At 34.6% G+C, this 26,776-nt stretch overlaps 1 protein-coding gene across 2 annotated transcripts; it reads left to right on the top strand.

The window, feature by feature from the left end:
* Positions 1-19,975: 19,975 nt before the first annotated feature.
* LOC110631494 (transcription factor bHLH162) lies at positions 19,976-21,208 on the top strand. Of its 2 annotated transcripts, none has more exons than XM_021779335.2 (3): positions 19,976-20,237; positions 20,457-20,795; positions 20,899-21,208. In XM_021779335.2, exons 1-3 carry the CDS (start codon positions 20,028-20,030, stop codon positions 20,905-20,907), a joined length of 558 nt encoding a protein of 185 aa, XP_021635027.2. In that variant the 5' UTR covers positions 19,976-20,027; the 3' UTR covers positions 20,908-21,208. The 2 variants fall into 2 exon arrangements, with proteins under 2 accessions (XP_021635027.2, XP_021635026.2); XM_021779334.2 differs by having other exon boundaries at positions 19,980-20,237; positions 20,918-21,208.
* Positions 21,209-26,776: the final 5,568 nt, after the last annotated feature.

Here is a 26,776-nt window from a genome sequence, read left to right as displayed (position 1 = left end):
GCAACCTATATTCTTATGATTCGCATTTATAGAGATAGAGCGAAAAGAATAATTGATTTATCCCAAAGTCTATATTTGGAAAGGGTGTTAAAGAGGTTTAACATGCTTAATTCTAAAAGAGGATTATTACCAATGAGACATGGTATCCACCTTTCTAAAGAGATCTCTCCAAAGACACCTGAAGAAAGAGATAAAATGGCCAGGATTCTATATGCTTCGGCTATTGAAAGTTTGATGTATGCAATGATGTGTACTAGGCCGGATATTGCACTTACTCTGAGTTTGACTAGCAGATTTCAATCCAATCCAGTTTTGGAATAGTGGATAGTTGTTAAGAATATCCTTAAGTACTTGAGAAGAACTAAGGATTTATTCTTGATTTATGGAGGTGGTGACTTGCAATTGGATGGTTATACTGATTCTGATTTCCAATCAGACATCGATGATAGAAAGTCTACCTCTGGGTATGTGTTCATTTATAATGGAGGTGCAGTCAGTTGGAAGAGTTCCAAATAGAGTATGATTGCTGATTCCACTATAGAGGCTGAGTATATTGCTATATCAGATGCTGCAAAAGAGGCTGTTTGGATATAAGGAACCTCCGTCTCACCAGAAATCCAAACACGTAGAAAGGCACTATCATATTATTAGAGAGATAGTTGGGAAAGGCGATGTAGCCATGCAAAAAATAGCATCAGCAGAAAATCCAGCTGATCCATTGACTAAGCCTATGTCACTAGCTCAGTTAGACCGATATCTTGAGAAGATGGGTTTAAGATATCGTAATGAATGGCTCTAGTGCTAGTGAGAGATTGTTAGTAGTATGCCCTAGAGCATATCATTTAGTATGTATCTTGTACATGTTTTATTAATAAAAAGAGATTTTCACTTTTCCATTTACATAACATATTTATGTGTAATAGAAAAGGTCCATCGATATTTTGTTAGAAATTCTATTATTAAGTTGTTAAGAATATGAGTGACAGTATTTCTAGCACAAAGTATCATAAATTGGTTCACAATCAAGGATACTTCACAATAAGGACATGACTTATCCAGAAAGATTGTAATCATGTTTGTTCCCAAGTTATTTATATGAGATATAAATAAGATGGAATAGTGACTCTCATGCCATATAACAAACATGATAGGCACTTATACATGATAAGTAGGGCGAACCAGTGACATTTATGAGAAGCACATGGAGTTTACTATTGTCAATGCATTGTCATAAATCATATCAATGCTATACTAGGTGTTAACCATGGTCTATGAGGTGCCTAAAATGATTTAGAGAAATCACTTATGGTAAGAAAGAATTCTAATGATGTTAAGAGTTAATATCATATCTCATTGCCAATTGGTGATGAGCCAAGTGAGTCACACACATACATAAGTAATCACTTAGTTAAATGTGATTTAATTGATTAATTAAATAGTTTAATTGATTAATTAAATAGGTTTGGTTTGCAATAAGATTGCAAAGTCCCTAGCATAGCTTGAAACTAAATCTAGGTTATTGGATGTATAGTATAAGTAAAATTTATATTTAAAGTATTTAAATATAAATTTAATTATGAGAAATTAATTAATAGAGATTAATTAATTAATTTATATTTGATATACATTGATTAGAAGAGGAGAAATAATTATTTTGGGTTGAGAACTCAAAATTACAACATAAGGGTAATTTGGTCATTTCACAGGATGACATGTGGTACTATGAGATGGTGACACATGGCATCATGGTTTGTCATTTGTCTTTCTATCATGCAAGATAATCAAAGTCAAGATTAAGTCTAGCTTTGACACTTGGCTTAATATGATTAGGTCAATTAAAATTAAGATGTAATCAGGTGATGACATGTGGCAAGGATTTTAAGTGATGACCTAATTATATAATGTGATGTTATGAGAAAATAAAAAAATCAGCCACTTTCTTCTTATTTTCTTCAAGGTGCCGCTACCCTTATGCTCTCCTCTCCTCTTCACATTTTCTCATCAATTCAAAGAGAATTGACCAAATTATTTTCAATTAAAATTGCTAGAAATTGTTTTTAGTATCCTATATACATCTACAACCTCTCTAAAGGCAAATTCCTATTTTCTAATTGGTTGGAAAGGCTTGAGAAGCTGTTCAAGGGGCTGCCATTGGTGATCTTAGTGTGGACAAACTAGAGGGATAACATTTGGGGTCCTAGGTGCTTCACAAAGGTACCAAACACATCTACAGTGCATCAAAAGGTTAGGGCACATGTTCTTGAATTAATCTAGGGTTCTAATGAAATAATATGTTAATTCTAAAATCTTAAATGGCAAATGTAGATCCAAATACATATTAAAAGTGTTCTAATATGCTATTAAACATTGAAATCAATAGGTAAATAATGACTCTTGCATAATGCATAAGACCCTAGAAGAAAAATTTTTGAATTTAATGTTCTAATATAATAATTTTCATGCTTCTGCTCCTTCACACATGTCATCATGTGAAATGATCAAATTACCCTTATTTTTAATTTTTAGTTCTCAACTCAAAATCATTATTTCTCCTCTTCTAAACAATTTATATTAAATATAAATTAATTAATTAATCTCCATTAATTAATTTTTCATAATTAAATTCATATTTAAACACTTTAAATATAAATTTAACTTATACTATACATCCAATAACCTAGATTTGGTTTCAAGCCATGCTAGGGACTTTGCAATCTCATTGCAAACCAAACCTATTTAATTAATCAATTAAATCACATTTTACTTGGTGATTAACTTGTGCATGTATGTAACTCACTAGGCTCATCACTAATTGGCAATGAGATATGATATTAACTCTTAATATCATCATAACTCTTTCTTACCATGAATGATTTCTCTAAATCATTTTAGGCATCTCATAGACCATGGTTGACACCTAGCATAACGTGCCATGGCCACTCAATTAGTAATAAGGAATACCTTTAATGAACCTATAATCATATGTTACCATGCACTAGAATATCTCCGTTATAAAATTCCAATTTAAGCTGGAGTCATGGTTAATGTTAAACCCCATTTACTATGAATATTATGTTCTCTTTTAATTTCAGTTCTTGATTAATTAGATTTCTTGTCAAAAACTCTTTTCTGACTAAATCTGTCTGTCCTGGCTAGGAACTTGAAACATAAAAAATAATTAAATGAACATAGGATTTTATCCCTATTTAATTAGGGTAACGGATTCCATCTTGATCAACACTTATCTCTATATATAACTAGTAGGAGCCAACACATGCCCATATACTCATACACAGCATAAGTATAAAAGCAGTATCAAACTCAAACCACCTATATACAAGATAACTGTGTTATCTCAAGTCTAAAGATTATATGCACTGATATGATATATGACAATGCATTGACAAGAGTAAACTCCATGTGCTTGTCATAAGTGTCACTGGTTCAGCCTACTTATCATGTATACGTGCCTATCATGTTTGTTATGTGGCATGAGACTCACCACTCTATCTTATTTATATCTCATATAAATACCTTGGGAACAAACATGATTACAATCTTTCTAGATAAGTCATGTCATGTGTGAAGTATCCTCAATTGTGAACCAATTTATGATACTTTGTACTAAAAATACTATCACTCATATTCTTAACAACTTAAGAATAGAATTTCTAATAAAATATCAATGGACATTTTCTATTACACATAAATATATTATGTAAATGGAAAAGTGAAATTGCCTTTTATTAATAAAATATGTATAAGATACACACAAAATGATATACTCTAGGGCATACTACTAACAATCTCCCACTAGCACTAGAGTCATTCATTACAATATCTTAGACCCATCTTCTCAAGATGTTGGTCTAACTGAGTTTGTGACACAGGCTTTGTGAATGGATCAGCTATATTTTTAGCTGATGCTATTTTCTACATGGCTACATCGCCTTGCCCAATTATCTCTCTGATAATGTAGTAGCGCCTTTCTATGTGTTTGAATTTCTGGTGAGATCGGGCTTCCTTGGCCTGTATGACCGCTCCATTATTGTCATAATAGAGAGGAACTACAGACTCAATGGAAGGAATTACTGCAAGTTTTGACACGAACTTCTTTATTCAAACAACCTTTTTTGCAACATCTGGTGCAGTAATATACTCAGCCTCTATAGTGGAATTAGCTGTCATACTCTGTTTGGAACTCTTCCAACTGATTGCACCTCCATTACAAATAAACACAAACCTAGAGATAGACTTTCTATCATCGATATTTGATTGAAAATCAGAATCAGTATAACCATCTAATTGCAAGTCACCATCTTTATAAATCAAGAATAAATCCTTAGTTCTTCTCAAGTACTTGAGGATATTCTTGACAGCTATCCAGTGTTTCAAACCTGGATTGGATTGAAACCTGCTAGTCAAGCTAACAGCATATGCGATATCTGGCCTAGTACACTTCATTGCATACATTAAACTTTCAATAGCCGAAGCATATGGAATCCTGACCATTTTATCTTTTTCTTCAGGTGTTTTTGGAGCTATCTCTTTAGAAAGGTAGATACCATGTCTTACTGATAACAATCCTCTCTTGGAATCAAGCATGTTAAACCTTTTTAAAACCTTTTCCAAGTATAGACTTTGGGATAAACTAATTATTCTTTTTGCTCTATCTCTATATATGCGAATTCTAAGAATATAGGTTGCCTCCCCTAAGTCTTTCATGGAGAATGTATTTGAGAACCATACTTTTATAGTTGTCAATGTCGCAAGGTATTTTGCGGTCGCCTGGACGAAGCTCTTCACTGAAGTGGGAAAAGTGAGGAATCGCCACTTTAATTTTGAGGAAAATTAAAGAAAACCATTTGTGAAGGCAAATTAAAAAAACAACAACTTCGAAAATAGAGATTCTAGGTTCGGGGTCTGTAAATGAGTGGGGAAGGTGTTAGGCACCCCACCTCGTCCCTCAGTGAGGGTAAACAGATTTAATGTTATGCTCTTCATAAGTTAAAAAGATAATTAGAGGGTTGGGATAGTGATGATGTTAATCCTTTGTGTGACATAAAGGAATATTTGATATTTCACTTATTTTGGATTGCCCCAAGAACACAAGTTCATGAGATGACCCTTTAGTGATTAGGTATCGAGTAAAGTTATCTAGTGTATTGGAGTTGTTTTATTTTAATTTGGATTTTGTTAAGAGAGCTCGGATAAGAAGTTTCTACCGATCTCTAGGTATGTTTTTAGAGTTTTAAGTGGGAGATTTCAGATAAGAATTCTCCTCCGATCTCCACATATTTTATTAAGGTTTTGGCTGAGAATCGGGTAAGAACTCTCCCTCGATCTCTTAGAATATTTGGTTTAAAAATTTTAAGTGAAGGATCTCGGATAAGAACTCTCCTCCGATCTCTGTGTTTTTTATTTAAATGAGAATCAGGTAAGAACTCTCCCCCGATTTCCATGTTTTCGGTTTAAAATTTTATGTGAAGGATCTCGGATAAGAACTCTCCTCCAATCTCCATGTTTTATTTAAATGAGAATCAGGTAAGAACTCTCCTCCGATCTCTTAGAATATTTGATTTAAAATTTTAAGCGAAGAATCTCGGATAAGAACTCTCCTCCGATCTCCATGTTTTATTTTAAATGAGAATTAGGTAAGAACTCTCCCTCGATCTCTTAGAGTGTTTGTTATGATCGCATACCATAAGGACCTTGGACTAAGGATTCTAGCGCCTGAAGGCGCTAGAAACCCGCACGATGCTTTTCTTAACCCACTGATGCCTTATAACTAGAAGGTGGATACAAGACTGAACTTTTCACCGATCTCCTATGCGATCTCCTTGTCAGAATTCTTTGGCTGGCGATATTCGATCTCTTTTAGTTACTAGTCCGAGATCTGATCCTAATTCGATTCCCGCTCTATTATGCTATCTCCTGGGCTCGTTTAGTAGCCCGACCTTGTAACTCATTTCTCTGGCCTACTATTAGACCTTTTATTATTTTATTTGTTCAAAAAAAAAAAACCTTCACGTTAAGATATTTTTACCAATATTTATTTTTTTTAATTTACCTACAATTTACCCATAACTAGAACACCTATTTTCGAAGGAAATGAAAACTAAGAAGAAATAAATAAAGTTTACGAATGAATAGAAGAAGTAAACTCAAGAAATAACTATCGGCCAGAATAATCTACATTGGGATTTTTAGTGTAACTGAACTTAATGGAAATTTTGAGAATAAAAGCAGAGAAAATAAAACACGAGCATTCAGTAAAGTGACAGTCTAGACACTTACCTGTGGGAGGTTGAGGCTATTGAATTAACTCTGGGACCACAAATATTATAGAGTTGAAAGCTGATGGTCCAGGGACTAATGCTTACTTCGAAGTAACGAGAACCAGGTCAGAATGCAATTGAGCCGAAGTGACGGTAATTGGGTCGGAATGAGATCAAGCTTGGAAAATAATATGTTGATGTTAGGGTGATGAAGACAAAACTAAAAAAATAGCATCGCAGAGTAATGAACAGATTGAAAATGAAGAATTTCAGGGTCCAAAACTCCTTTAATGGAGATACTTAAGAAAACTGGTTTCTGAAGTTTCTCAATTTTATGAAAGTTTAGAACGGCAAAGTAGCAAGACTGAATTAAATTTTAGAGCCTTTCCACTATAATCACCACCACCTTTTTCATCCGTCTCCTCTCTACAGTATTGCATGCAGGTATTTATAGGAAACGGGTGCTCTTAATGAAGGGTCAGGATCTTCCTGGGGAAGACCGAGGGTTTGGATTCAAAGGTACATTATCCGATGTCTGAGAATTAAAGGGAATCAAAATGGAGGGCTGGGATCCTATTCAGAATATCCATCCTTTCTCTTCTTAATCTAACAACTCAGGGTCTTGCCTTACAGGATGGATCTGAGGGCTGAGAATGAAAAGCGTCAAACCTGTCGTTTGCTTTTGATCCAAAGGCTCTGGGTTCGTCCTTACAAGTATAATCAATGGTGGAGATTGAGATGTACAGGACTGCCATAACTATTTTGGCATTTGTTAGCAATGTGGGTGATTCTGCAAATGAGGCGTGCAGTGAAGATTTGATCATACCTGCAACGCTTTAACTAACTCGGCTCTGATTATGAAGAGAGTTATTGGAAGTCATTTTATCCTCTTCGTGCTTTCCCATCTCTATTCCTTCTGATCTCTCTACTATGATCCTCTTCTTTTCCGATCTTTCTCATATCGGGTCCCTCATCGCCGTTTTAGATTTTTCCTCTTTGTCCGATCTACCTTAGTCAAAGCAATTAATTCTTCAGTTACCAATGCATCCGCTTCAATTTTTGTATGCAATAAATGCTCAGGCCCTATATATATGCACCAGTGAGAAAGTTCCTTCACACTTCATTTCTCCTTCTTCCATTTCTCCATTTCTCCCATTCTAGCTCCTCCGGTAACAATTCTGACCATGGTGACTGCTTTTGATCTTTTTTCGACTGTTTCCTTTGCCCCTCGCCTGAAAATTTATGATCCTGGTGATCGGAGAATCACGAGGATAATATCTGATGACAGTGAGGGAACCGGACTAATTTACCGATCAAGATAGAAAATGACGATCATGCCGATCTCGAATCGGTCTACCAGTATAATTGGTGGGCCGATCTCGGGTAAGAGTACTGCTAATTTCAATCTTAATGTCGGTGACCTCCTCTTGAAGTTCATTTGGCTCCTCACTATATCGGGCATCCCGACTGCAGCTCGATTCTGGTCGATGACATCGATGATGACTCCGCTCACCATCATGAGAGTCATAGTTACCCTATTTGAGCTACACATCTATCCAATACTTGTGGCTGGCTTTTTGATCAAACACATCTTTTGATTCAACCACAAGACTAGGCTTTGACATAGGCCTCTACTAGGTAAGATGTAGTGCTGATCTTTCGAGATCGCCCAAATGATGTAATCTGATCTTTAAAGGTTCTCTTAATGATGTAATCCAATCTCTTGAGATCTCCCAAATGATGTAATCTGATCTTTAAAGGTTCTCTTAATGATGTAATCCGATCTCAGATCGCCCAAATGATACAATATGACCTTTTGGAAATGAAATGAAATTCTATTTGAAGGTTATTATTTATTTATTGCATCAGTTATTTTTTTGATCTTTGATGTGCATATCCAATCTGATCTCTAACTAAATCGTCATTAGCCGATTTGTGGCTCTGAAAATTTCCCCAATCCGATAACCCTAACTAACCGATATCATTTTATTCGATTTTATTATTGTGTTTCTGGAACCTTCCCGCAATGTGTCAGGAAAGTGAGCCGATTCTGCTAACCGATGTGCCGCTTAGAACTTTGTGAGCATTAAATACTCAGACGGGTATAAATAGGGGGAGGGTCAATCAGTTGCTCCCTTATGTCACTTTCAGCACTTTGCTAGCAATCTCAACATTCTCTCGTTTCTTTAAGTATTTTCGGCACCGATCACATTCCGATAAGGATTTTAATTCTTTTCTGAGTTAAACTTCTTTTATTTTCTTGAAAATGAGCGGCGCTGAGGGTCAAAGAGCTGCGAGCCTGCCTTTTGTCCACATCTCATGGACATCGGACGAAGCTGAGGTAATTAGGCCAAGTGGGCGACCTGAACCTTTTGCAACCTCTGCCCCAACTCGCGGTAGGGTGGCTCAATCCAAACGAGCCTCTACCCGTGGATGAGTTTTCGTCGGTTCTCCAGGAAACCGATCTGCAGTCCATTAGTCAATAGTACAACTTTCAGCCTAACTCTTACGAGCTTATCAGATGCCATGGTGATCTCCGAGCTGATCACTTCTTTGAAGAGAATGACACGATCATGGTGTATGAAGAGCAATTAAAAGTCAGGCTTTGGTTCCCACTTGACGGCTTCTTTAAGGCTGTTCTGAAGTTCCACCATGTATGTGTAGCCCAAGTGCATCCAAACTCATGGCGGATTCTGGTGGCTTTTAGGGGCTTATGCCGAGCCAAGAAGCTCGAGCCTACAGCGAAGGTTTTTGCTGAATTGCATAGACTTTCTCACCGGAAGGACAATGAGTACTAGTTCTTCCAAGCCAAGCCGCACTGCGGGCTTTTTACCGACCTTCCCTCTTCACTGAAGAACTGGAAAAACCAGTTCTTTATATTGAAGAACAAGAACCTGAATGGCTTCGAAGGTTTCCCACGCAGTTGGCAATACCTGGTCCCCTCGGCTCCAAAAAAGGTCACTTTGAATAGAGACGAGTACGCCATGGTGAAAGAATTGAAGGAGCAGGTGGCCACCCAAAAGTATTCTTGCCCATATACCGTAATGGCCAAACTGAGGTGGTGGCTTATGAGGGTGATCGCCAACGAAGATTATGAACTGCAGCTCTCTGACCTCAGACCCGGGATCAGTATAACCTAAACCTTTAGCCTCCTGACTCAGGTGATCTCACTAACTTGTTTTTCCGTGCAGGAATGGCTGGAGGCGAAAGCGCAAAGAGAGAGCCACTAGGGAAAAAGAGAGGTCTCCCGGAAGGTGCAAGAAATATAGATCTCTGTGGCATCCAAGACGCCAAGGCGAGATTCGGGAGAAGTGCCGAGCTCTTCGTCCTGACCTTTAGAACAACCGATCCCAGAGGTGGAGATCGCTCCTTCCCCTCCTTGACAGGAAGAACCGCCACCTCTGCCTGTTTCCTCAAGTGTCGAGGGAGGATCTTCTCAACCTGCTGTAAGGCCCCTTTTTCGTGGCGTCCAGGTCCTCATTCACTCTCTCGAAAAGAACCGCTCAGTTCAGGGGAATCCGGGCTTGGCCAAAGTTCTAGGTGCCACCATATGCCTTCAAGATGATCGGAACAGGCTGACCCCGGATAGCCTTGATAATCTCTTGGCTCAGACAATGAGCTTGAGCGTGGAGAGCCTGATGAACCAACGCATAATCAAGGAAAAGGCTCACCTCCTGAGGCAGGAAATTCTGAAGGCGATCCAGGATGTCGCTTCCACCCGAGCCCAACTTTCGTCCGCTCATGACTATATCACGGAGATTGAGGGTCGGATAAAATCTTATGAGGACAAGATAGCTGAACTGGAGCATGAACTGGAAGAAGCTTAGGCCTACCGAACTGCCAATGTCGCTCGCCTCACTGAGGAGCTCAAAGTGAAAGAAGAGGAGGCCGTGACAAGGGAAGTTAGCGCTTATGTGAATGCACATGGCGATCTTTTGGCTAAGCTTGAAAGGCGTTACCTGGGGAAGACTTCTCCTGGATGGTTGATCTTGTTCCTAGAGATGAAGATGAGAGCGACGAGGAGCCAGAGGGAGAGAGAGAGAATGAGAGAAATGATGATTTACCTAGAGAACAGGCTGGGGGAGACCCTCCAGCTGAATGACTTGTAAATTTTATTTTGAAATGCAATGAAGTCCTTTTTGCTCAATTTCTTGATGAGATAAGAGAATGTCCAAATTGTATGAGTACTTAATTACTTTGAACATGTTGGACAGTAAACTTAAAAGCAACCATTAACCTAAGTATAAAAGATAAAAAAAACAGTATACGTAAGCTTAAGATGGGACTAAGCTACGACCAAGCACCGAATAAGATTTTAAAACGTTGGAATTGGAAAGTTTGGACATTGATTTGAATTCTAAAGATCGGGATCGTCATTAGACCAGATAAAGACCTTAATTTCACTTTAATACCTAGGGCATTCAAGTTAGAACCAAATCCTTACATTAGCCAAATGAAGTTCCATAATATTTGTAAGAAGAGATCGGAAAACTACTAAGAATGGCATCAATTTATTTCATGGTTGAACAATCGGTGAGTTCGGAAAAGTCATTTATGATCGAAGAACATCGGCTGAGACCGGATGAAGAAGTCGATTTTAAAGTCCCTTAACTTCGGAGGTCGGCCAAAATATGGTGGTGACAGTCAACATACCTATGTTATTACCTATCAACAGAATATCATCCACATATAAGACAAGGAAAGTGATAGCACTATCACTAACCTTCTTATATACACATGGTTCATCCACATTTTTAATAAAACTAAATGACTTAATGGCTTCATCAAAATAGATATTCCAACTTCTCAAAGCTTGTTTCAACCCATAAATGGATTGCTTTAGCTTGCATACCTTGGAACCATCTTGGGATTCAAAACCCCTAGGTTGTTCCATGAAAATGTTTTCATCAATGTATCTATTGAGAAAAGCTGTTTTTAACATCCATCTTCCAAATCTCATAATCATAGTATGCAGCTATTGCTAATAGAATCCTAATTGATTTAAGCATGGCAACAGGCAAGAAAGTTTTCTCATAGTCGATTTCTTGCCTTTGGCGAAACCCTTTCGCTACTAGCCTTAAATTCAAATTTCATAGCTTCAATCCATTTTGAAGAATCTATATCTGATATAGCTTCTTCATAGGTAAGAGGATCATCTCCATGATCTACTTCTTCATGAGTAAATAACCCTTGTTCATCTTCATGAAGAAAACCATATCTCACTGGTGGGTGAGATGTCCTAGTTGATCTGCGAGGAATTACTGTAGATGTTTCATCAATAGGTGTAGGTTGACTAGATGGATCTATATTCATTTGATCTGTTGATTGGTCAGAATTTTCCAATTCTAACTCTATTTGCCTTCCTTTGCCACCTTCTTGAATAAACTGTTGTTCAAGAAATATAGCATCTCTGCTTACCACAACCTTTTGTGATATAGACAAATAAAAATAATATCTAAAACTTTCTTTTGGATATCCAATAAATTGACCTTTTTTTTATATGGTTTCCAATTTATCAGTGCTCAGCTTTTTAATGTAAGCTGGATAACCCCAAATCTTAACATGCTTAAGACTTAGTTTTCTTCCATGCCATATCTCATAAGGTGTGGAAGAAATTGATTTTAATGGAATCCTATTCATAATATGCAAAGCTAATTCTAATATAAATCCTCAAAAGGAGATTGGCATATCAGTATAGCTCATCATACTGCGTACCATATCTAATAGGGTACGATTTCTCCTTTCAGATACACCTTTTAGTTGTGGCATTCCTGGAGGAGTCAATTGGGAGACAATGCCATACTCTTTCAAGTATTCATCAAAGTTAGTACTTAAGTATTCATCTCCACGATCTGATCGAAGAGTCTTAATACTTTTTCCTGTTTGATTTTCTACTTCACATTTAAATTCTTTGAACTTTTCAAAGGATTCATGTTTATATTTCATCAAATACAAATACCCAAACCTTGATTTATCATCAGTAAAGGTAATAAAGTAATGAAAACTGCCTCTAACCATTTCCTTAAATGAACCGCATACATCACTATGTATCAATTTCAAAATATTTTCAGCTCTTAGCCTTTGTCTAACAAAAGGTGATCTAGTTATTTTTCCTTGAAGGTAGGATTCACAAGTTGGAGTAGGTTCAGAACCCAATGAGGATAAAATCCCCATTTTCTCCAGCTTTGCAATCCTATCTTCTGCAACATGACCTAATCTTAAGTGCCAAATATATTTTGAACTTAAGTTGATTTTCATCATGGCATTACATTCATTTAGATTACTTGCATTAGATTTGTATTTAATATTATTATCTAAATAATAAAGTCCATCATGCATAAAGCCCGAGCTAATATATTTATTTTCAAAATAAATATTGCAAACATCATTTGTAAACTAAAATTCATAACCATTTCTAGTCAAACTAGATATAGAAATAATGTTCTTAAAAGCATCAGGCACATGTAAAATATTACTTAAATATAAAACATGTCCATACATGTATAAAGATTTAGATCCTATGGCTAAAGCTTCAACAGTTGAGCCATTGCCAACCCGGAGTCTAATATCTCGCGACTGCAAGCTGCTACTACTTGCTAGTTCCTGCATATCATAAGTAATGTGAGAACTAGCACCAGTATCTAAAACCCAAGCTGTAGATGAATTATGAGTATCATCAGAATCTAAATAACAAGACACAGACATACCTTCTGAAGGTCTATCCTTCTTGTCCTTCAGAGAAGTAAGATACTCTGGGCAGTTCCTTTTTCAGTGCCCATCCTTCTGACAGTGGAAACACTTGCCCTTGCCTTTGTCAGCTTCGGTCTTACCCTTCTGTTTGGCTATCTTCTTGAAAGGTCCAGAAATTTGAGGTTTCTTATTCTTATTGCCTTTCTTCTTTTTGGACTTTCCAACATAAGAAGAAGATGCAATCAAAGCTACCTCTTTTTCTTTATTGCCTGGCATATTCTTTTGGACAATAACCAGCATGTTAAGCAACCCAGCTAGAGTAAACTCTTGCTTTGTCATATGGAAATTTGTCACAAAATTCCCAAATGACTCAGGCAGGGACTGAAGGATCAAATCCGTTTGCAGTTGGAAATCCATGTGAAAGTCAAGATATTCCAGCTGCTCAATAAGCCAAATCATCTTATGGACATGATCTCCTATATTTTGTCCCTCACACATCCTCATGTGGAATAACTGTCTAGATATCTCATACCTAGCATTCCTGCTGTGCTCACCATATAACTCTTCTAGGTGAAGGAGGATCTCACTTGCATTCTGTATATTTTCATGCTACTTTTGTAACTCATTACTCATAAAAGTAAGCATGTAACATTTGGCTCTCATATCATGCTCCTTCCATTTGTCCAAAGTGTCATGTTCCTCTTGAGTGGCCTCTGGAGGTAAGGGACCAGGAACCTTTGAGTCTAGAACATATCCAACATATTCTAGGTTCAGGATAAGTTTTAAATTTCTTAGCCAATTAGAAAGATTAGGTCCCGTCAACCTATTTTGATCAAGTATGATCGCAAAAATATTGAATGGTGGTGGTTGTTGTGTGCTCATTATTATCAGAAAATTAACTGCAGAAAATAACTAGATTAATTAGTAAATGTATCAAGTAATTAACCAAAATGATTATGGTCTTTTAATCAAATTGGTCCTCCCACTAACTTGGTGGATCCTACACTTCCAAAATAGGAAACAAAAATCCTCGTTGGATGGATTTCTAGTGGGTGATTGAATTCTTATAGTCTTATTAATCATCCTCAGGCACATCCATTATTGGAATTACAATAAACTATAAGTGAGCAACTCCTTGCCCATCACATCTCATGTGAGGTTTAATCATTTATCTAGCCCCTAATGCTCAAAATCTCAGGCACATCCATTATTGATTTATCTTGCATTAGTTAAGTTGATCCAATTAATCCAATAAACATGCAAATAATTTTAATGTCCTCAGGCACGTCCATTATTGGCCATCAACTATTTATATATTTACAATATCTCATGCTTAACAATTATTCTTAAGAAAATCTCTTAAATTAAATGCATCGCATGCAAGTATTTAAAATTTCTTAAAATAATTGTCTCAATGGAGGGCCCATGATATAATTACTTTAATTATACCATTTCCAACTTAATCATTTGTTTGGAAGATTTAGTGGTCGGCTTAATTACTATTATGGTCTCACTTTGCACTTTATCTAATTGGCATGCATATATCATATACTTGCATACATTTTCATATATTTCATGCATACATAGATAAATAAATAATATAGTATGATCATGGACTTTCTAAGGGATTCAATTCTGAGCCACCAAGAATTGAATCAGGGCATTCCTAGGTATATTTCATTCATTCATTTTACAAGAGTTGCTGAAGGAGTACATAATCAACACTTGATCTTGATTTCCTCCCACTGGTCCCACCAATGCTCTTGACCTCCTTGATCTTCTTGCAATCCAATTACATTGTAATCTTTGGCGTACCAAGGCGAATTTACAAGAATATGGACTTTAAAGTCCTCAAATAAATGAAATTACAACCCAAATTATTACAATATTTATAATACATGCCACTAAAATAAAATTAACTATTTTACAACCCAAAGAAAAATAAAAGAAATAAATCCAATTACATTAGTCTTTTATTGTCCATGATCATCCATCATGCATATTAAAATTTATCAATTAAATAAAATATACATACTAAAAAATTAAATTGAATATCACATATTCAACAAAAAAATTCAGATTTGAATCTCATTCAAATAAATTTAAATTTAGAAACCCTTTTCCAAATTAATACCTTGGAAACATTTTTCAAACATTAATTGTGTGATTAAAATTCCTAATTAAACAATTTAATTAGGTATGGGCCTAATTATGACCCTTAAGATATACAACAATTGCATAAAGAAGCCCAAAGCCCAAGCCCAAAACAAATCGCACCATTGGGGTGTGCATCTCAAACATACCGCCACCCATGAGCACCATCATCAATCTTGCCGCCACACATGAGCACCCAAACAGTTTTAGATCAATCCAAATTTGATCTAATCACACAATTAAATATCATATTCAATCCTAATGGCAAATATAGTGGCTCTGATACCAATTGAAGGAGCAGAAGCATGGTTATTGGTACATTGGAGCATTGAATTTCAAAATTTTTCTTCTAGGGTTTCTTGCATCATGCCACATCTCTTATGTGCCTAATTAATTTCAATACTCAATTGCATATTAAAACACTTTTAATATGTATTAGGATCTTCATTTGCCATTCAAGATTGTGAATTAACAAATTCAATTAAATCCTAATTTGAAAGAGGAATTTGGGTACTAACCTCTTTGATGCACTATGGATGCAATTGAAACCTTTAAGAAGCTCCTAGGACCCCAAGTGTTGTCTCTCTAGCTTGTCCACACTAAGATCACCAATGAGCAACCCCCAATTTTGCTTCTCAAGCCTTGCCAACCAATTATAATTTGGAATTTTACTTTTAGAGATGTTATATGTGTATATAGGACACTAGAAATAATTTCTAGCAATTTTAATTCAAAGGGAATGGAGTGATTCTCTTTGAATTGATGAGAAAGCAAGAAGAGGAGAGGGAGAAAATGGGCTGCCGCCACTTTTTGAGAAGGAAGAAGAATATATTTATTTCTTCTTTCTTTCCCTTTTATAATTAGGTCAAATAATCACTTAATCCCTTTGTCACATGTCACCATTAGATTGCATCTTATTTTTAATTGACTTAATCTCATTAAGCCAAGTGTCAAAGCTAGACTTAATCTTGACTTTGATAATCTTGCATGATAGGAAAACAAATGGCAAGCTTATTTGGTGCCATGTGTCACCATCTCATGGTGTCACATGTCACCATATGAAATGACCAAATTACCCTTATGTTTTAATTTTGAGTTCTCAACCCAAAATCATTATTTCTCCTCTTTTAATTAATTTATATCAAATATAAATTAATTAATTAATCTCCATTAATTAATTTCTCACAATCAAATTTATATTTAAACACTTTAAATATAAATTTAACTTATACTATACATCCAATAACCTAGATTTAGTTTCAAGCCATGCTAAGGACTTTGCAATCTCATTGCAAATCAAACCTATTTAATTAATCAATTAAAGTCTTTAATTAATCAATTAAATCACATTTTACTTGGTGATTAACTTGTGTAAATGTGTGACTTACTAAGCTCATCACTAATTAACAATGAGATATGATATTAACTCTTAATATCATCAGAACTCTTTCTTACCATGAATGATTTCTCTAAATCATTTTAGGCATCTCATAGACCATGGTTGACACCTAGCATAGCATGCCATGGCCACCCAATCAGTAACAATGAATACCTTAAATGAACCTATAATCATATGTTACCATGCACTAGAATCTCTCCGTTACAAAATCCCAATTCGAGTTGGAGTCATGGTTAATGTCAAACCCCATTTGCTATGAACATTATGTTCTCTTTTAATTCTAGTTCTTGATTAATTAGATTTTCTTATCAGAAACTCTTTTCTGACTAAATCTGTCTGTCCTAACCAGGAACTTGAAACATCAAGAACAATTAAATGAACATAGGATTGTATCCCTATTTACTTAGGGTAACGAATTCCATCTTGATCAACACCTATCTCCATATATAACTAGTAGGAGCCAACACATGCCCATATACCCATACACAGTACAAGTATGAAAGCAGTATCAAACTCAAACCACCTATATACAAGATAATTATATTATCTCAGATCTAAAGATTATATGCACTGATATGATATATAACAATGCATTGACAAGAGTAAACTCTATGTGCTAGTCATAAGCGTCACTGGTTCGGCCTACTTATTATGTATAAGTGCCTATCATGTTTGTTATGTGGCATGAGACTCACCACTCCATTTTACTTATATCTCATATAAATACCTTTGGAACAAATATGGTTATAATCTTTCTGGATAAGTGATGTCTCGTGTGAAGTATCCTCGATTGTGAACTAATTTATGATACTTTGTACTAGAAATACTGTCACTCATATTCTTAACAACTTAAGAATAGAATTTCTAACAAAATATCAATGGACTTTTTCTATTACACACAAATATATTATGTAAACGGAAAAGTGAAATTTTCTTTTATTAATAAAATATGTACAAGATATATACAAAATGATATGCTCTAGGATATACTACTAACATAGACCTGTAAGGCAGGAAGTGGGTTAATCACAAAGAAAGAGAATCTCCTGTAACCTAGAAAAAATAGGATGAACAGGAATGAGCGTTCGACTCATAGAGTAAGATATTGATTTTAAATATAATTTCTACAACTATCTAGGGCTAATGCATCCATAATGATAAAATGCAACATATATCAATATATTTAACCAAGTTCAAATAATATTCGCACCAAGAATAATTTGGAGCACTCACACACCCATGTGTTATATCAATAAAATATATATATATATATATATTTGATTGATATAACACTGATCCCCTACACAGCTCTCTTAATTCCAGCCTCTGCCAGTGAGATTAACGTGAGCTGGATTTTCTCTTGGGGGTCAGTGAGATCAATTCAAAGCCGTATTTACCTTGACTTATCACAAAAAGGATCAAACCCCAAGCGAGACTAGCTCAAGCTGATTTACTCGTCCTACCTATATCTAGTACCACACCTCACGTACGCCAATACATGCGCACAGCTCCAAATTATTTTAAAGCAACACTCACATCAATTTCATCAAATAATAGTGCAATGCAAAGCGTGTCTATAATAGCTATATACATATAATTATAAGTGAATGCATGAACATGCCATGTATATATAATAATATTGAATTATAAATAAAATCAATATCTACACACAGTACACCAAGAATCACTGTGATAGCTGAGTAGAAGAGCATGGCTAGCCCTGATCACCTAAGCAATTACATTATAAATTTATCAGCACTAACTTAAACTAAGACTTTAAAGAGTTAAAAGATACCCTAATTTATGCCGAAAATCTGGCAGAGTTTTCTTTCTACCTAGGACCTACCCAATCTGCAAAGTAGCTAGAATCACACTTCTAAAGTCACAAGTCTCAAATTCACATCTCAACAACATCATCTGGCCCCTCCTAGACCCTTCAATCTAGACAAAACTCACACAGTCCGACAATTCAATTGTAAGGCTTAAAACTGACATTTTGTAAAAGTCATTCAAACTAGCTCTAAAAATTCTAAAATTTTGCCCTGCATTCCTTAACAATGCTATAAGACTATTGCAAAAGGAATCATAATTTTCTAACCACTCACGAATATTTTATGAATTTTTATTCTAAACTCGGCACTAGGTAAATAAGAAAATTTCAAGTTCGAATTTACCTACGCCGATTCTGAGACTTGAAACGCATCCAGGGTGTCTGAAAATGGTGGCAAGGATTGTAATTTCGACCCGTTTCTGAAGCAACTCCGGTAGCTCGTTTATTCGATCTGAAAATACATATCTGGGCACTGATAAAATTTCGCGAAATGAAAGTACCTATGCAAAGCCACAATACTAAGAGTTAGAATATAATTTTTTTAAACTTAAATAGGCTTATTTAAAGCTCAGAAAAATACTGTGAAGTTTGTGAAACTCACTGAATTTTTAGTGCCAGAAAATTTTAAAATTTATATCATCGCGAAGCTCTCGTAAAGTAGAGCACGCTGGTACTCTCGAAAGCTCCGTGGGGTTCCCTCTTTGGAAGAAATCTAGCCCAAAAATTAAAATGGGCGAAAATTTCCTGAATTTAAATCAGACAAACCGCTCGACGGAAATTCATGTTCTTTGTATATTTGGAAAGCTCTCGAAGTGTAGAAGGTAATTGGGGCTAGACCTGGTCCAATTGATAGCCGGATTGGCTGAAATCACGTCGAAAAGATGAAACAGCGGGTTGCGGGTGGGGAGGGATTCAAGCTCAATTTTTTGGGGATCTAAGCTGGCCTGACTGCGAGGAGGTGTCCTGGTGATGCGTCGGTGAGTGGGGAAGGGAGGGGAGGTGGTAGTGGGCGGTGGGGAGGAGAGAGGAGACAGAAAATGAAGAGAGAAGGGAGAGGGGTCGGGTGTGCTGGAGGAAGAGGAAAAGAAAATGGGGCCGATCTGATTTGATTCGATCAGTTCGATTCAAGTTACTGAAAATTGAAATTTTATTATGTCCTGGGATCTAAAATGAGGCTCAAAAATTCTGAAAAAATTACAAAAAAAAATAATAATAAAGTTTAAATATATTTTTAAATTTACCATATGATTTTTAAATTAATTTTTAAAAATAGATAAAATTTATTGTCTTAAAAAAATCAAACCTAATTTTAAAAATTTTAAAAATTTAAATTTAATTTTCATAATATTTAATAAAGTAAAGTATTATAATTTACATATAAAATAATTATTTAAAAATTCAAGATATTACATAAAATTATATAATTTAGAACAATTTATAAAACTGTAATTGTGACATGGTCAACTTAATGTCAAATAAAGGTTGAAGCCGAAATTGATACAGTGGTTAATTAGGTTCATTTTCTGAAAAATTAAGCGGTCAAAGAAGGTCCACGTAGCCTTACATAGTTAACAAAACAGGGCAACCCCACCCTCTCTCAAATCAGCATACTTTTTTCAATAGCATCTAATCAAATTACTTTTCGCTTTTGCCTTTGCTTCTTTCTCCAAGATAAATGCCTGCAAATAAATCAATGACCTTGCATCATATATCATTTGTTCTTAGTTTTTGCAGATATTACTGTCTTTTTTTATGCTATACATTGATGGATAACAACCCTAGTTCTTCAAGAACTTATAAGAAAACCATCGAGAGGAATAGAAGAAATCAAATGAAGGCTCTCTACTCCAAGCTCAATTCTCTTGTGCGCCATCAAAGCTCCAGGGTTCCTCTCTTTCTTTAATTCTCTTCATGTCTCTTTCTCAATATGCCTTTTTTGTTTTGTTTTCTTGAGCTCAGAATACATGCAGCTAGCTAGCTCATAGCATAAGTTATTCACTACAAACATATATGTTAAGTTTGGCCAACTTCTCACGATAGACATCTATGGATCTTTTTTCTTTTCTTTTTTTTTTCATTTTAATTAAAACTAATGGGGTTACAGGAATCAGTGTCGCTGCCTGATCAGCTAGATGAGGCTGCAAACTATATTAAAAAGTTGCAGACGAACCTGGAGAAAATGAAAGAAAAGAAGGACAGTTTAATGGGAACTCATGAAAGGCCGAATGCAAGCATGAGTAGTGGAACAGCAATGCTGATAAGATCTCCACAAATTGAGGTTCATGAAGTGGGTTCTGCTTTAGATGTTAGTTTGATAACTGGGTTGGATAGTCAGTTGATGTTCAATGAGGCTATTCGTGTTCTTCATGAAGAAGGGGCGGAGATTGTTAATGCCAGTTTTGCTGTTGTAGATGATACTGTTTTCCACACAATACATTCCAAGGTAGGGGATGATTGTTGTTCTTCATCACATATACTTGAAAGGATGTGATTAAGTGATTTATTACAATTAAAGATATTAAGATTGATATATTCAAGAAATCCAGTCTCCCTGAATTCTTGCAGGTTGAAGATTCTGCCCCTAGTTGTGCAGCTGCTAGGATTTCTGAGAGGTTAAAGAAGTTTGTTCAAGATGCAAATTCATTTTGATGTCTGCAGCTTTAATGGAGAAAATGCCATGAAAATTGACTAGTATGTTTTTTTATATATGTTTCCTTGAAGACTAAGGGACTTCAAAAACGTTCAGGTCAATACAGATCTATTGTTAATAATTACTTTTAACACTTCCCATGTATCATTGTAACGAATCATACATTCATACTAGAACTAAGCAATATTACACTTTGGAAGCCGTTATTTTGTAGTGTTAATTGTAGATTAATTAGGGTTTCTGGTGGTAGCTAACATCAGATATAACTTGGAAGCTTGTTTATGGTTGCTTAGAAGTGTCATATAGCATTGTCCTTTCTCCAATTCAACGTTCAACTCTAACAAGAATCAACAAGTAGTTGTGATTTAATCAGCATGGTTTCCTTGCTGATCGATCTTTAGTAAGTGGGTACCTAATAGTCTCATATGTCTCTTGAATTTATAGTTGTAGCTTATATGAATATATATATTTTTTCTGCAAGTGGGGAGGGAGAATTGTTATAGCTTATATAGTGTTAAATTTTCGACTCAAAATTTTAGTAGGATTTGGAGAGACCTTTTTTTAATTTGAGTGGCGAAAATATTAAGAAATATTTACTAGATAGAGTAGAATTCTTTATTTTATTATTATTTATAAATTAGGTTAGATTCCTAATTAGATTAAGACCTAGGGGCTAATAATATAAATAGGAGTACAGTAAAAAGACTCTTTGGCTTTTGCCTATAGAGAGGCTTCCGCTCATCGCAGAAAAAGGTTTTGTCAATTGCTGATGAGTAGCTTTGTCCATTAATAAGAGGGCTCTTACCCATTGCAGTCCCACGAAGGGAAGGAGGTTTTGCCCACTGAAAAAAGAATGAGACCTGCTTATTGTAGTCTTATAAATGGAAAGGGACTTCATTCTAAGGTGGAAAATGACATAGAGGAAGAGACAATTGTCTATTGTAGTTCAAAACACTTATTATTGTGGTATATAAGATAGTTAAAGTAATAAATATATTGGATTGTATTTAGATAAACTAAAAGAGATTAACTAATATTTGCTACGAGCAGTTTGATGCGAGAGCTTTCTTGAGTGTAATTGGATTAATGGTTAAATAGTTTTGAACTTGTAAACATTGTTAATTTCATTTATTGATAGTGAAAAATGACATGTTCATAACTATAATCCTATGTGGAGAGAGAGTAAACCACATATATTAGTATTTTATTTATTTATTTTATTTCTTTGTAACTTAAACGCTTGCACAACATATGGTTATATGCATTTTGTAATTAATTGTACATGTTTCACACTAGTAAATAATTTATGTATTTCTTGTAATCGCATCACTTGATTAATTGCAAGTTTGATCAAACCTATTGATTGGATTCAAAAACAATTGGATTGAGCTGATGGTTAAGGATTTAGGCAAATTCTTACTTAGACTAGATTTACCATGAATCTAATACATAATACATAAATATGTGAAACTCACCTATTTAATAAGCGGGTCTCGCTATACATTCTATCTCTTGGGTCTATGTATACCCGATCTGACATAAAAAATCTAAAGATTTATATAAAGAATTTTGGTTCCTGAGAATAATAAATGGTGGAGATGGAAATAGATTCATTTAATTCTCAGTACTAATTGGGGAGTTTGTTTATGTATTATTACGAGTCAAAATATTAATTTTTATTAAAAAATAATTAATTTTTTAAATAAATTTTAAAATTAATTAAATCAATTTAAATATTTTAATTTTAAATTGAGTTAATTGTCGATTAGATTATTAATTTTTAAAATTGTTTGAATTAAAATTTTACATCAAATTGAATATGATAAAATCTAATTAACGCTCAAAACAAAATTTAACCTATAAATATATATGGATTGATTAATTAGATGAACCAATAATTAATTAATTAATATAAAAAGGCTTAATGAGGAATATAAATTAATATCTAGTAATAAAGAAGATATTGAAAGTGTGTTGAGGACATTTTTATGATTGTATCCAAGGGATAGAAGAAGAAGTGCAAGGAAATAACAAGTGACCAATTAATTAATTGGATAGTAATTGCATAGAAACTTATTAATCATTAATTGTTAATAGAGATGGCAATGTGAAATTTTTTAGGCACTTGATTCTATTGAATTCTAATAGAACGAATTCGGAAAATATATAATCATGTTTCGATTTAAAATATTTATCATGAATAAAGAATCAATTTGAAATTTAATATTAATAAATTAAATTTGATTTAGATTTACTCATCATAAAAATTATTCCCGTTGAAATTTGTTATTTCTTTTTTATAAAAATAAGAATTTTTAAGAAAAATTGGAAATAAAATAAAATGAAATGGTAATTATTCCCATTGGAAGAAGGAGAGTATATGCATTGACCCAGCAATTGAACGAAAAAGTCCATAAAGAATTGGGTGAAAGTCCAATAAGAATTGGGTGAAGAACCAATTTTTCTTACGAAACCCAAGTCCAGTCTCGTAATCTTAGGGCATTTAGTTAAATTCAAATATTTTAGTGGTGCTCGCATTTTCTTGGTCATGTGGGTATTAATTAATAATCTGTCAATAAAATTATAAAAATCTAAAATTCTTGTTAATAATAGTGAGTAGCAGATAAACAAAGAATCGTAGGATTAAATGCCCTCAACCCCAAGCCCTAGGATAATTTTTGGGATCATTATCTCGTCAAAGTTGCATGGCACAGCTTCACAGGGTTTGACTTCGGGCACATTATTGGGTGCGTGCATTATTAATTCTCCCCAAGATTTCGATTAATTATTTAATCTCTACACTTTCCATATAAGGTTTTTAAGAACAATTATACATACTGATTCATTATAAATTTTAAATATAAATATATAAAATTTATATATTTAATAAATAATTTTATTTTATATTTTTTTAATTAATTGTGTACCCCATAAAATAGAGAACAAAAGAAAACCACCATCATAATCAAGTAATTGTAGCGTAAGCATGAATTAAGGGCTCTTTATGCATATTCAATTCTCTTATAATATACATTGATCAAAAAAATGCAAAAATGGTGACTATTAATATTATGTCTCCCGCTGACTGGGGAAGGCATGCCCAAGTTTTTTTTTTTTTTTTTTAATTGGTAATAATGAGAAATAATTAATATAAAATTAAAGGGTGAATTCTTTTTTATATATTATAATTACTAATTAGATTTTTATATTTGAAAAAAAATAAATGTTTCTAAATTTTAATTTGTTATACATTATCTTAATAATCTTCAAGAAATTATTATTTGATGGATAAATTTTATTATTATGAACACTTTTGTTATTGAGTTTTTATCATTGTTAATACTTTAATCCTCATTGAACATCTTTTAATTTTTTTTATGAACAATTAAATTGACGAAAATAGATTAAAAGATGAAAGTGTATAATAAAATTATGTAATATAGAGATTTCTTTTTACCAATGTTTTAAATATAGGGACTAAGTATTAATTATAATATAATAAAGGGATGAAAATAAGTAATTTACTCTAATACTTTTTTTTTGAAAGCCATATTGCATTAATAAAGCAGAAGATAAAGCATACAAAATCTCAGCTGGTGTGTCAACTAGCCAGTAACAAGGAAGCCTTCTTTTCAAACTCAATGTTACAACAACATCAGCAACACAGTTCGCTTTCTTACTAGTAAGCGATAAACTCACAGAAACAAAGGGGTATAAGACTTAGTAGCCTTTACAATTGCTTCAATCTCCCAATGTGAGTTGTCCTGTTGATAGGTCAAAGATTACTACAATATAGAACTATCAGTTTGTAAAATAATGGATGAGAAACTTCTAGTTTTGCCAGTTTGATTCAGCATAACAAGGCTTGTGCTTCCCCAGATAGAGGAGAGGAACAAATGCATTTCTGAGTTATACCATGAACTATCTTGCTCAAATAATCCCTAGCAATAGTAGCTACAACTACATAAAAATGCCCCTCTTTCCAGGCTACATCACAATTTATTTTGATCTCACTTGTGCTTGAGGGATGCCAAACTGTTGAAGAAGGATAAAAAACACTCTGATTTGAAGATAGGCTTGTAACACTTTGTCTTTCAACTAAGTTTCTTGAGATGTGATGCACATTAACTATAGGATCTGAAGTTTTATTTTCAAAAATGGCTCTATTTCTTTCTTTCCAAATTTCCCACAAAACTATAACAGCTGTAGCAATAAAATCCTAACCATCCTGATTGTTAGAAAACCAGGTTGCTCTAGCATGATCACATCAGAACAGGGTATGCTCCAAAGTTTCAATACCCCCATTACAAATGGCACATATAAAGTCCACCATTATGCCCCTTTTGACCAGGTTCTCTTTCACAGTAAGAATATTGAGAATACCTTTCCATGTAAACATCTTTATCTTTGGTTGATACTCCAAACTCTAACTCTTTTTCCATAATTGAGGAGAAAAAAAAATGTGAGTGAGATATGCTACTGTGATTACCCCGCTAAGTCTCCCTATTTATTAAGACTTTGTACCAGATTTTACTGAGTATTTACCATTGTTCTCAAAGTGCCATACCAGAGAGTCTTGACATCCCTAGGGGGCAATTAAGATTGACAGCACTGCTCGAGCATTTGTAGGACTGAATAAACTTCTAACTAAATTAAGTTTCCATTCTAGGTTTCCATGTTCAATGAAATCTGCCACTACATTCACTCCTACTAGACAATTTTTTGGTCTTTGAACTTTGAAACCTTTAGCAGAGGGAATCAATGAATCTGACCAGATGAGAGTTGAGTGGCCGTCTCTGATGTTCATTCTCACCCTATCCTTGATGACCTCTCTTCCGGCTAGTAATCCTTGCCATATCCAAGATCTACATATTCCTTGTTTGGCATTCCAGAATGAAGTATATGGGAAATAAATTCCTTTAATAAGCTTGCTCCAAAGTGCATTAGGATTTGCTATCAATCTCCAGCTTTGTTTGGCTAGACATGCCAAATTAAATTTATGGAAATCTTTAAAGCCCATGCCTCCTTGAAATTTTGACATGCAAGCTTTCTTCCAAATTATCCATCTCATCTTCCTTTCTTTCTCATGTCCTCCCCACCACAAGTTTGAAATTAAACTATTAAGACTGTCACAGAAAGTCTTAGGATACTTAAAAATGGACATTAAATATGTTGGAATAGCATTGAGAACAGCTTTTATCAAGGTTTCACGGCCCGCTTGACAAAGCAGCTTCTGCTTCCACGAATGGACTTTGGATTGAATTCTGGCCTTTACCAATTTCAATGCTTGAGATTTTGATCTTCCCCACATTGTAGGGAGACTAAGATACTTGTCTTCATGACTTATCTCCTTCATCCCAAACATGCAGAGAATCTGCATTTTAAGATTCAGTGGGGTACGCTTATTGAAACAGATTTGAGATTTATGGAAATTAACCATTTGTCCCGATGCAGCAGTATAAGCTTGAATGATATCATATAAATGACCCGCCTCCGGTCTTGAAGCACATCCAAAAATAAGAGTATCGTCTGCAAAGAAAATGTTTGTCATTGCTGGAGCAGCTCTAGATATTTTCATCCCCCTTAATTCCCCAATCTCTTTTGCTTTAGAAATAAGATTGGATAGTGCCTGAGACACAAATATAAATAAATATGGGGACAAAGGGTCCCCTTGTCTAAGACCCCTGGATGGAGAAAAAGGATCAGATGGCATGCCATTTATCATAATAGAGAAATTAACAGTGGTAATACATTGCATTAAAAGCTTCACCCAA

Source organism: Hevea brasiliensis, chromosome 18, assembly GCF_030052815.1.
Source record: "Hevea brasiliensis isolate MT/VB/25A 57/8 chromosome 18, ASM3005281v1, whole genome shotgun sequence".
Lineage (NCBI taxonomy): Eukaryota > Viridiplantae > Streptophyta > Magnoliopsida > Malpighiales > Euphorbiaceae > Hevea > Hevea brasiliensis.
Note: the sequence above shows the minus strand (reverse complement) of the source record. Positions and strands in the feature narration are given on the sequence as shown.